The 13,353-nt window shown below is 41.8% G+C and overlaps 1 protein-coding gene across 3 annotated transcripts in view; it reads right to left on the bottom strand.

Moving 5' to 3' along the window:
* The window catches only part of MYRIP (myosin VIIA and Rab interacting protein), a 262,226-nt gene that overhangs the window by 26,187 nt on the left and 222,686 nt on the right, over positions 1-13,353 (bottom strand). For all 3 annotated transcript variants that reach the window (XM_068404757.1, XM_068404758.1, XM_068404756.1), the window contains exons 9-10: positions 6,449-6,626; positions 1,652-2,301 (exon numbers count right to left, since the gene is read on the bottom strand). In XM_068404757.1, the coding sequence (XP_068260858.1) occupies positions 1,652-2,301; positions 6,449-6,626 (828 nt within the window). The remainder of the gene's footprint in view (positions 1-1,651; positions 2,302-6,448; positions 6,627-13,353) is intronic.

A 13,353-nucleotide genomic window follows, 5' to 3' on the forward strand; every position in this document is an offset into this window, starting at 1 on the left:
CACTTAAGACACAAAGCAACTCAAAGAAGAGCTGGAAAGAGCAATCATTTTCTGCACCAGCCTGCACTTTGAAGTACACACTAAGCTGCTGAAGGATGTCGTCATGTACATCTGGAAGCAACCTGCCTTTCTGTTCTCCACTGGAGGAACACCTCCAGGACATCTCCCCTGTGAGCTCTGCTCTTCTGTGCTCTGCAGAGCAGTAGTAACTTGAAAGCCATGACATGAATACAGACACACACAGACACACAGAATATGCATGAATACCAAAGCCAGAAAGGGACAGGCAGAAGTCTATGTACAAAATATGGTCTTTGTGCACTCCCTGGAAAGTCCTGTAATTCTGCCTGATGTTCTAAAAAGTCATTAATGGCCACTGATGTGTTGTTAGAGCACATTATCACACACAACGCCCCTTCAACAACTGTACATGATAAACATATGAGGACATGAGTATACACGAATCAGTACAAAACACCCACACCTGTCTCCTAAAAGCAGATGGAACAGATACAGAATCAACAATATTGATTGTAAACACCCAGCATTAAAACCCTGCTGAAATCCTCGAATCCTAATCCTGACTTATGATCAGCGGTACTGATGTCTTTCTCTGGGAAATACAGGCTAATAGCATAAGCAAATAAAAAACAATTCCAGGCATCCTAAAATTGCTCAGATGGCTTCAAAGACTGGATCAGGTTGCTGGCAGTCAGAGGCATAGGGAGAAGGCAGCACTTAGCACCCTGCTTCAGGCTTACCATTAGCCTGCTGCAGCAGTGATGCAGCTACAGGGTGTGAGAGGGGTAGGACATGGGAAATGGAACTGGACAAGGGGTCAGTATCCTCCTCATCCAGCTGGGTAATTAGTTAGAAGTGTGTTTGTACTGCTAAAAAAGTTTTTGGGGACAACTGGATCGCTTACATAACATCAGTCCCAGACCTGGACAAACTCCAGACAGACTTCTTTGCTTTCTGATTATCCCACACTTGTTTAAAAGAAATGTCTGTGCAGTGCTTTGCTGTCTTCAAGTTGTATGATCAATTATTCCAAGTTTGAGCTGTTTGTTTTGGTTTTCTTTTTTTTAAACAAATGACAGATTATTTAAATGGAAGTAGTTTGTAAACACTTACCCTAACACACCAGAACTCATAACCAAGTAACAAATAAAAGCAGACATCACTTGGACCATATTTCAAAAACAGCCCTGTCTGAATTTCTGCTGCTCATTAGCTTTATCCCTATCAGGACATTTGCAAACAGCACACAGAAGATTCCCAGGCATATGAGTTATTTCTTATTCCAAGAACAAAGGAGTTAAAAAAACCCCCACCACAACAGAACAGGTGATTAGTCACTATTTGTTAGCTGTTGGCAAATCATGACTTTTTTTTTTTTAAGAGCACTGTATTTTACAGCATTAACAATGCCATTGATCAGATGGAAGTGGCATATTTGAGAAAGAGGCCAAGCCTGTTCATGGTATATACAACACTTTACCTTTGCTTTTTCTCAATTATGAGGCAAGAGGAGGATAAAGCTTGCGAGAACACTCCACCTCACACTCATGATTCACATGTTATTGCCAGTATAACTTAATTAGTTTTGCCCAGCTCTGAGATTGCATTTGGTAAGCTCACACACAATTACCTGACTTAAATTCATCTTGTTGGTTTTTGAGAGATTTTTTCCTTCACATAATTCTTCAGAAATCGCTTTATTCTTCCTCCACCTTCTTGATCTCTTTTCTAAATCATAACGGACTTCTTCAGTCTCACTGCTGTCTGAATCCTCCAAGCTGGTTGCCTGTGGATTGAAATTTACATCCAGTTCTCCGTGGAAATGAGTTTTTTCCATTCTGGGCCTATGCCTTTGAGTTCTGTTTTGTAACCAGAGAAGTTTGCTAGGTCCTTTAATTGCCTGGAAAGAGTTTACTGAAATTGTTTCGGCATCGGAGAACATTGTCTCGTTATTGGTGTACAACCCAGAGGAAGGGGAGGTCACTGCCTGGTACTGATCATTGCCATAAACCCACTCAGTACTGTACTGGGAGTCGGTGTAATACAAATGTTCTGGTAACTGCCGAGGCCTCCGGCGCAGCTTGTTCAGGGCCACATTCCAGTCGGAGTCATCCTCGCTGTCTGAGCCCATCTCGTCATAGGCAGACACCACGCTGGATTCGTTCTCCAGAGCTTCGAACACTTGACTCTTCGGTTGGGCGAGCATTCGAGGACGAGGCAAGGTGACATTCTGAAAAGCTACCCAGTTTCCATCAGTGCTCTGAAGGACAGGAGGCGGGTCTATGGAAACAAAACGAGAACAATCATCGCTACGTGATCACAGCGTGAAAGGCTCGTTTTACTTGTCACTTTGCAAGTCCACAAATTGAAGGGTTCAACAAAACAAATGAACAAATGCAAGCGTTGCTGCTACACGAATTCTCTCACGTTGTGAGCCATGCGGCTGTACTTTTAATCAGAGGCCACCACTTAAAGTGATGGTGATATCAAAGTATTTTTTTTTTAAAGAATTATTAGGAAAGGCTGAGGGAACATCAGTACACAGACACACGTATAAATCCTGTGTTTTGCAAATCTCTTCGATTCTGTGTGCAGCTCTGGTCCCCCATCTTGAAAAGGTGGAAAAAGGATCAGAGAAGATCAACAAAGGTTGCACCAGGTTCTGAAATGGTTTCCATTCAAGGAATTATTAAGTAAGCCAGAGCTCTGCCATCTGGAGGAGAAAATACTGAGAATATACATGCTAAAAGAGATGGGGGGATCTCCTCCAGCCTAACTACTAGAGGACGTCAAGTGAAACTAGTGAAATCAAGGTTCAAAACAAACAAAAGAAAGAAGTGGGATGCAATGAGTACCACATCTGTGGAACTTCTTGCCTAAGGGTGTTACGGATGCTAGAAATTAATCTGGGATAAAACAGAGATGGCAATGGACATGGAAGAGAAATCCACTGAGGTTTACTAAATAGGGAAAAACACTTCTAGCTGAGGTAGTCATTAAGCTGAAAGTTCTGGAGGTTCAGAGCCTACTCAGAGGGGGCATGAAAAAATACTTGCTTTCTCCTAATCTTTCCTAGGCTGTTGTTTATGGTTATTGTTGCTGCTCTTGTATCCTAGGCTAAATGATCTTTTTGTCTGACTCAAGCACTGCTGCTCTTGCATTCTTACACTTTTTCAGAGTATGTTTTACAACTCCAACAGAAAAAAAACCCCACAAATATGGTCAAAAAGTGCTGTATAACTCACAGAATTGCATTTCTTCTAAATTTAGATTCCATTTGCAATCAAACTTGAAAAGTCCCTTCATAGGAAAGGTGAATGTGTGATGACTCTACCTCCCACAGCAGTTGAATAAATATATAATGCCATGAATAGACACAGTAATCTCAACCTGCTTGAATGAACTTTTCAGCCTTACAGATTCCTTCCATGGGTTCAAATTTGCCATTTCCAGAAGACTGTAGAAATACTTATTATAAACTATTAATTTTCTAAGACTGTAACCAGAACATCACTATTTAAAAATGGAAGCAGTAAAATCTGGATAGTGTTGTAGATAATACTCGAGCATCTTGCATTACATAATTACAAATACTTGGAGCTCCAGATGATGACTTTTTCCTGGAATTGTTCATAAAGGACATAAGCATGCAGCAGGAAGGTGTGCTCAGTTTAAAAAACAAGTAGTCTGTGGTGCACTACCACCAACAAAACACACCCACAAAAAAGAAAGAATAAATGGTAATTAAACTTAGGAGCTACGCAAGGTTTAGAACAGTTTTTGTATTTGTTACTCGTTTGAGTCTTTTTGGCTTGTTTTCACTTCCCAAACTTTATGCCAATTCAGAGAACTTGAGAAAATACATCACTGAAGTCATTCTCGCTCCTGCTTAAAAAGAAATAAAATAGTAATAGATTTCTTGTAGCAGTTGCCAGCTGAGGATATAACTGAAGTCAGGTTTATTGGGAGAACAAATAACCCTTTATTGTAACAGCTGATTTTGGAGGAAAAAAGAATACAAGCTATCAAGCATAAGGAACTTCTGCTTGTTCCCTTTTTCCAACTGTGCTCACTAATCTAAGTAGAGGATTCTGTTGAGAGAAAGAGGACCTTTCCTTAAAAACACTGCTCCTTCCAACAAAGCAGACAGCTCTGCAACACACAAATCTCCAACAGGAATTTAATTTAGCTGTACCACATTACACAAAAGTAATGCAGCAGCCTGCCACATCATTGTGCTTTTTTCTCTCCCAAACCATATCCCCTTATTTTGTTTAGCAACAACACGTAAGAATCGGTCAAACGTCCTCAGCTAACTGAAGAAAGGACAGGACAGTAGGTGATTACACCCTAGATGGTCAGCAGGGTGGAAAGGAAAGCCACTGAGAACTTTATATTCAGAAACCTGGCTCAGTTTTATCCCCGCTGCAAGTAAATGTCAAATGCTCCCTTCCTGATTTTCCAGAACAAAGTCACTTACTTGAAAGAATGGATTTTGCACACAGTTCTTTGGGTATACACTGTAAGTTATAGATGTGAAAATGAAAATAGATTTCAGGAGTTTCATTGTGAAACTATTGTTAAAGGGGAAAAAAAGCACTCATTCATGATTTGGCTCTTGAGTTATCATTTAAACCAGCGTAAACTGTAATCACAATGAATTGTGAACTGCTTTTTGGCTACATGACTAAAATGTCCACGGATTTTACCACTCCAAACTCTTGGTTGAGATTTCTTTCGTTTTCTGTATCCTAATCCAGAGCTGCTTACTACTGCATAGGTGAGATCATAGTTACACAAATTAGCACAATTGGGTATTTACTATAAGCTCATAAGGCACCACAATTTCATCACAAATGTGGTTCTTAGATGAAAGCAGCAGAACAAATCCTCTGAGCAGAGCACCTGAAAGGAAACTGGGTCAATTTGTCATTCTGCTATAGTTAAGCAATTGTTAAGTACTAAATTGCTCAACAGTTGAATTCAATGGGATTGAAGTGGGTTCTTAAATTTAAGCACCCAATTAACTGCTTTACTGAAAATAGGCCTTTCACTAGAATGCCCAGGGGAACAACACTTCTGACAGGAGGTTGAATGAACAGTTCACAAAAGTAATGCATACTTAGTTAAGTCAGATTTTAGTACTACTTTACTATCCCTTTCTTCTTGGAGGGCAGTAGGGGTATTGACACTGTCTCATTTTCAGTCTCCCAGGTTATCAACTGGCATTACAGACAAACGAACTGAACTGATGGGCAGCTCCCACCCCTGGTCCCCACTACACCCAAAGACATTTTGTCTGCTTCTGCTTGCTAGCACCTAGTGAGCCAGCTGTGGGAGTTACAGCACCAGTACACTCACCCTACAAAAGAGGTTTTCAGCTTGTTTAGCTTCATGAACCAATTTGCTACAGGGGTCACATGGGCTCTACAGCTGTTACAAGAGCAGCAGCAGGAACAAGCAGACTCTGTCATGGGAGGACAACAGCAGCAGATGTTAGCTTTGCTGTTCCCTGTCACCTGGAGCTGCTGCTGCAGTGAGCAGTTCAGCCCTTCCCCTTGTGCCATGTGGGGATGAAAACTAGCCAACTCCTGTGCAGCAGTTGCCTGGTGCTGCACTCTTGTAGCCCCAAGAACACTACAGCCAGAACAAGAAAGGCAGTGGAAAAGGGACCCCCCCAAGAGCAGGAACCACCTTCTTCAAGGACAGCCTGTACTTACGTCATCTTGAAGGTAGCAGGGAATTGCATTCTGTCCCAGGGTGCTGATTCAGGAGTGGGGCTGACTTAGGAAGCTACTCACCATCCACATTCACATCCATACTTAATGCACAGAAAGACAGAGGACATCGATCGAGGGAAACCGCTGGTCTATGAAGTTCCTACTCACACAGCTTCCTCAAACTTGTGTGGAAGCAGCAGTTAGTAGGGCTGCTCAGAACACTGCATTGGTGAATTCATCGGGGTTGAAAATAAAGGTGTGAGAGGGAATCCTACGTGTGAATTATTTCACTGTTTGGTTCACCATGTAACCTCATGAACAGTTAACTTGTGCAACAGAAGGGAGTCTCTGGGCAGCTGCAAACTCCTTCAAGCAGTGGACAGGTGACAAAGCAGGGCCCTTGGGCCTTGTGTCTTAAAAGCTCTGAAATGTATTCAAATTAGATGCCTAATGTTTCCTTACAGTCCAAAATCAACTCCCCAAAGGCCAAAATTTTGAATCTTTTCTTGGAAAAAAATACAATGCTAAGATAAGCAATGAAATCATGACACTCAGCATCAGCAAACAGACATCTTTACACGTGACCCCTGCAAGCACAGAACTCAGCAGAAATTTCCTGGAGAGGGTCCTTGCTTTAAGTCGTATTTATTCCACATGTGAGTGAGTACCAAAAAAAAAATAATCATATTCGTACTAGAAATATTTACTTATTTCATTTAGCCTGTCCAGACTTTTCCAGCTGGGCAATGCAGAGAGCTTGCGTTCCTTCTGTTTCCTGAATTGTCCTCTTTGCTGCCTCCAAAGTGCCTCAGTCACAGACGATGCAAGGTCTAGTCCTTTACTGGGCATATCTTCACTAGCCAGGGAGAATGCAGACTGTGACCTCTGTGGCAATAAAAATCAAAGAACATAATTTAAAAACAGAAATAATTATCAAACTCTTTACCGTAATTAGTATGAGTATTCAGTTACCTGTGGAAGTGTGGAATCTGCTAGTATCCAGAAAGGGAATTTAACGGGTTCAAAAGAATTGTTTCAGCACTAGATTGCTTATTTATGTGCATTTCTGATGCTATGCAAGGAGGCAGGAAATTGTTTATACTACCACAGACCAGATGGAAAGAAATAATTAAGGTGAAGTTGTTAGGAATGTGCTTGGTGAGGACTGATATCTAACTGCTTCGACTCAAGCTAGCCAGAAAGAGACCTCCTTGTGGTGAGACGTGATGATCTATTGTTGGCTCAACAGGCCATCTGGTGTAACAACTTGCAGAAGTTAAAAATTAAAAAAAAGCAAACAAACAGCCTGTTCTCCAGAAATAGATGTGCAACTCAACTGATTTGAATGCAGAATTCCTTTGTTTGCTAGGACATACATATCACACGATATGCTGGGCAGTTTTATGCAGTCTTGCTAACGAAGTCAACACAGCCTACAAGTGCACATCATCGTTTCTGGGAGGGTCGCATTTCAAGTCAAAACGAGGTAAAATACTGTTGTAATTGTTAATGAGCACCGACTGCTACTGAGGGGAAGGTGCTTTCCTTTGGTTCTACATAAATAGTTCAGACATTTCAGTTTTAACTTAGGCACTGGGGTCAGTCACAGAAGTCACATTTAAATTTGGCCAGATTTTAGAAAACTGTGAAAGCTGGTAGTGTCCTGCTGATTTCAGAACTCACTCTCACATATCCAATCACACAGGTAATTCTAGAAACAAGGCCACAGCAGCTCGAGTCAAGGTTTAACATCTGGCTGACACTATTTTGCTGCAGCACAATTTTTTTGTTTTAGTTAATAACTTTGCTTTTGATGACAGTATGTGCTTAGGCAGCTTGAATTGCAAAAGAGATCGCTTTTTCAAACGACAATTAGCTTTTTTCCCCATAACATTTTACCACTCAAAACCTCTGTCTTGACCTTCATAACAGAGGTGGTAAAAGACTGCCTGTATACACCAGGGTTTCATTAAGGAGGATGCTTTCAGGTGACTCAGCTTCTTGACGCAGGTCAAGTTGGCACTCTCAAATCTTTGTACATTTTGACTGATGTTCAAATTACAAATAATTCACTAAAACTGTTAGTGTCATAAGGGCCAGTCTTCGCCTGCATCAGAGCTCTGCTTTGCACTGTTGCAGATGAGGAAAAAGATAACTTGACTTTCAGCTATTTTCAAGTCCCGTCAATTCACAGGACAGCACAAGCACTGCTGGGAGCCGTGCTGGCTTGAAAGCAACACTTACACCACTTTTCTGGCTGCACCTCCTCCCATCTGAAATGTTCCTGTGTGGCGCCCATGTACCATGCCAGAAGATTTAATTAACTGCAAATCTTCCTGTATCCTTGGCTCAGCAGTGCGATTTCATAACAGATTCAGTAAAAAGAAACACAACCAAGCACCAGGGTTTAGTCTGGCTTCTGAACTCTGGAGGAAAAGCCAGAATTATTGCCCTAGAATCAAATATTTTCTGTAACTGCAATGACTGCATAACTTGGTAGGTCCTGTCCGTGCAAAGACACAGGTCCTAACATGATGCATTGGAGTGTTTCCTTTCAAATTCAGGGACATGAACGACTAAAAATAAGCTCATAGTACTGTATAATTTTATTATGGGGAATCTTTCAGATGAGTCACTTTCACAAACCAGCTGTATTCAAGTTTCAAACTCGACAAACAGCCTAAACAAACAGTTCAGGCTGTTTCAAACCCCAAACTAGAACTTCAACTGATCAAGATCATCTGAATCCTCCTTAACCCTGCAAAAGGGTTAATAATTTAACACAATACAGACAGGTAGATCAATTGTTTTGTTATAGGAATTTGCTCATTAACTTTAATTTCATCCTGCCAGCATATATGGACAATATAAACAATTCTGCCACAAATTTGCAGCCTGAACTCTAACAAGTTTTAACTGTGCTGTGGCTCACTTCGTTGTAAAGCAAGAACTACTGAACTTCCCATTCTTACAATGAATTCGGTCCGGTTCACGGCTGCCAGATCCTCTGACATTTTTGTGTTAAAGTTCTAACGTACTGAAAGCAGCAAGATGTTGTGGCTGTCACTATTTTCACAGTACCAAGAATATTCCCTCAGGGCACATTCTTCTTCCACATATATGGCAAACACAGAGAGATAAGACATGCTAAAGAACCCAGAAGAAGGAATATCCTGCATTTTAATCACTAGTATCTATTTTCCCTTATTACTTAAAGAACTGAATCGTAAGAAGGAGAAGAAAACAATCAGGAAAACCTTAAGTAGTCTGTTTAGTGATAACCTGGGCTCAGATAATGAAAGCAACATGTTTTTTCTTATTATGTAAAATCTGTAGGTTTGACAACTTCTCTGGTGGCAGATGTATCTTTCAGAAGGACTAGAAGATATACAACAGCTCGAAGCATTTAAAAAGGACAAGACGAGCATGAAGGGCCTGATGGACAAAAAGCACTGAGAAATAAGGAAGCACAGAAAAGAAAGCAGACACAGTCCCATGTGGTATAGCAGCCTAGGATCTCAAATAAGCTTATACAAACAAGCTGATCTAAAACAAGCTGATTCTTTTAAATTGTGTGCTGAAACTTTTGGGTCAGGTCAGAGGGAAACTGCTCTTCACAGTTTCTGCCAACTCTGTGGAGAGCAGGAAATTGGTATTATGTAGGAACTGCTGCTAATTCCCAGGAAAATCCCTCCAAATGCAGCAAGAGAAAAATCTTTTGGTGCCTCCAAAGCTTGGCTTGAGGCCATCCTCATCCTTTTTCTACACTTTATGTGAATTTTGGATAAAGTCTGTCTTGGACTGCTCTGCTAGAAGCACCACCTCTTCTCACTGAAGATGGTTCAATGTCACAGAAGGCTCAAGGAAAGAAAAGCAACGCCAAGCTAAAATAGTTTGACTGCACCCCTGCATTCAGATCCTGAAAAAGGATGAAACGATGCTACTGGAAGAGGCTGTTGAACTAGCACTCTTCTCTACTGCTTTTGTAGTTCTCTGTAGTTCTTGTATCCGGAGAGATCTAAATGATCAAGAAGTGACAACGTTCTAATAAGCTCCAGTTAAGAAGAATAAATAAAAATAGAGGATTAGGTTATTTCTTGTTCTGCAAGTTAATTTTAGATAGTGATGGAAGAACAGACAGTAGAATTGTGTTTTACTCAGACAAGTATGGATGGAAAGAAAGTGTAAATATTCATCCCTGATAGCAGTTCAAATCACTGGTAACACCAATAACGATACAAAAAAAGGAGTGTCAATAGCCAAGCCCGGTATAGGAATAAGTCAGAAACATATCCTGGCATGAGAACTAATCAGTCTACATTGGCATAAACATGGCCATTTTTTTCAGAGCACAAAAGCAAACGGTTATCCACAAGTTTTAGGTGTATTTATCTGTGATGAATTACAAGGCTGCCCTGTATGTTTGCAGTCAGACACTGAGTCACTGCAGCTGTTAGTTTCTGCAATAAATTAGTACCTCAGCAGATGGCATTGCAACCCAACAGGTCATTCGCTGTGTTCACTGCACGCTCCCCTCCCTCGGAGGCATGTGCTGCATTCTGGATTGCCGTGCAGTACAACACAGCTTGCAAAATACAGTTACAGTATTGACAGGCATTTCCAAACACTTCAGTTAGATGAGTTCCCCACCGAATCCTGTCCACTGGCATCTGCTGTGAGATGTTTGTTTCAAAAAGAAATTCCAGACGCATTATTTTTTTTTCTAACCCCTCTTCAGGGGATTTCTGCTGCATAGTTATAATGTCTCGATGGAGAGAACTCAGCCTTCATCTTGTACTGGGCTAGTGCTAAAAGGAGTAACTTTTGCATGTCCAGTCCTGTTCCATTGCTGGCCTTCAGGAAAAAAAAAAGGCAACACAGTTTCTGAAGATTAAAGAAGGAAGGAGTGAATAAAAAGTAATCACATACAATGTCTCCTATTACTTCACAAATATTCCATCATCTGTCTATAACAATTCACAAGTTCATGATCCTGAACACTGAATAAATAAAAACAAAATAAGTAACCTAAAGAAAGAACAACTTTTTATAAAATCCACTTGTGAATATTGAGTCTAAAGTTGATTAAAGATTATTTACCTTGATTAACTCTTACATGTATGCATATTCTTTAGACAGGAAAAATACAGATTTTGCTCTACATTCTTCCTCAAAAGTTGAAAGAGTGCCATCAAAAGGTAATTCCTCTTGCTTCTAAAGAGAAGCCAAAGTGGTAATTCAAAACAGATCCCCAAAACAACTGGCTGAACTCTACGAAGGATATTCTGGATCACGTACGTTTTTCTCCTCACTTCCCTCCTGTTTCACCCCATTTCTTCAGTCTGCTTTAACTAGTAAAACTGCAATTTATTCTGCACTTATTTGGCATAGATAAAGGATTCTCCCAGCTTCAGGAGGGACTGAGAACCCTGGGTGCCACAAGGGTAAGGGAGCTGCAGGGTCACCACGGCAGGAGCCCTTGTAGGCACTGGGACCTCAACAGGGGGGCTGAGGGCAGGGAGGGCACCTTGGGACCTGGGCAGTGAGTCCTGTGCTGTGCAAGCTCTGACCTGTGGGGCAGCTGTTAATTTGGGCTCTGAAGACTGCCTTGTTTATTCAGGGAGGCAGCCTAGAATGGACAGCACAAACACAGATGACTTTAAAGGCAACCTTACCCGTCCCCTCTCCTCACCCGCAGACTCCACGGCTACACCTGCTAGTGGTGCAGCAAAAACCCTCGCCTGCTTTTCATCTGTGCTGTATGAAAACAATCAATGCACAGACAGAACCAGCAAGTCCCACCCACCTGAGAAAATACAGTAGCAACCCCTAAGCATCCACAGCTAATGCATCTTTTCATCAGTAAACTCCCACACCAGGAAGGAGACGGTATGAGCTTGCGAACGGTGCCACTCTGCCACAGCCTATTTATCCCTAGAAGTGATTTTCCCTCTGCTCAAATGTGTGCAGTCCAGACATTTAGCAGTGGGAGTGAAATACCAAGGGCTTCAAGCATCTGCTCCTGAATCCTGTATGTGGTGAAGTATCTGTTAACAACCCCATGGCTTCTGAAAAAGGGCAAGAACAGGCAGATGAATGGGAGATTTTCACACAATTGGAAAAAACCCTCCCTTCTTCATGCCCTGACCTAAATCTTGGTCAGGCTATCCCAGCTCTCAGGGCAAATCCTTGAATAACTGACCGGGAGAAAGCAAAGATGACTGCTCCCTCTCCTGCAAAAGCCTTAGAGCATCTGTCCTTCCAGGGTCTGCCCAAGCTGGCTTGTTGTTCACTAGTGACACAGACACAGCCTGGCTGCACGTCAGGTGGGTTTGCCATCCTTCTACTGGCTCTAAGGCAGCCGATCCCCTTAAAAGCGTTGTTCCTTTAAAAGGAGTGCAAAGATAACGCCCACTTCATCAGGAATAGGTCCGCCAGCAGTATGAATTGCACAGCTGTGTAGTAATACATAGAGCCACATCTGGGTGTGCATTTATTTTGGTTCAGTTTAGGTTAGTTCACCCTGAGGATTCAGAGCTGTGTTGCAAGGGAGAGAGGCAGGAGGTCATTCCCCAACAAACCCATTGCTGCTGAGCACGCAGGTAGCTCTGCACATCACCACACAGAAGCATAATCCACAGTGTTCAAAGGACTTTCCCTGCCCCCACAATAGTACACAGGCCCCACATGTGAAATGCTATTGCTTTGGTTGCAAGGGATTTTTAAGCTAGTAATAAGGGATGTTTAAATATTGGTTCCAGAAGATGAGTATAAACATCCTTTTATTGTACTTAGGGGGCTAACAATTTAGGAAAGTGCTAGAGACATAAAGCAGCATAGTTCAATGTAATGGATTTCTGTGAGCAAGTCTATAGAAATTCGTGGTAAATCAATTGTTATGTGCTTTAACAGGAACAGAGGGCAGATGTACCAATGCAACTGTAATCTAAACAGTGCCTTTACAGGTACCTTTGTCCATTTAGCTGTTACTATTTCTCATATGTTCCCCTGTGGCCCACTCTTTTCCCCTCTTCTTGAACTTGGAATATTCTATTACGTCCCTTTAAAAAAACAAACAGTGCAGACACTTCCCAGTTGCGTAACACCTTCCATTTGAAGATACTGTGTGGTCAGTATCCCGTGATGACAGTACTACTACATCATTTACAGATGAGAAAGTTGAACACTGCAAAGGCCAGATCCCTGTTCTGGCGTAGGGCAATACGATTCTGAGTTGCTACTAGAGTGCCCCACTGGGAGAGTGCCTGTGTATAAAAGGGTAGGGGAAGGAGGTGGGCTGGCATTTTCATCTCAAGTCTAATTGCAGCCTCGCACAGAAACTCTTTTTTTCAAGAGAATACTCTTTACTGGAAATGGTAACTCTATTGTCATTCATTTCTAGTTTGCTCAGTGCCCCATACAACCTTTCACGTCCCATTCTGACCCTCGCCTACAGAGCTGTGCTCAGCGGTGCACTCTCCCATCAGAGCGAATCACTGCATCTCCCACTCAAACACCCACTTGGCAGAGGAGTTCTTAAGTGTTCTCTGTTTGTTTGCTTCTTGCTGTTCAATATACACCCTGATTTCACCTAAAAATAAAGTAAGATTTG

Source organism: Nyctibius grandis, chromosome 7 (assembly GCF_013368605.1).
Source record: "Nyctibius grandis isolate bNycGra1 chromosome 7, bNycGra1.pri, whole genome shotgun sequence".
NCBI lineage: Eukaryota > Metazoa > Chordata > Aves > Nyctibiiformes > Nyctibiidae > Nyctibius > Nyctibius grandis.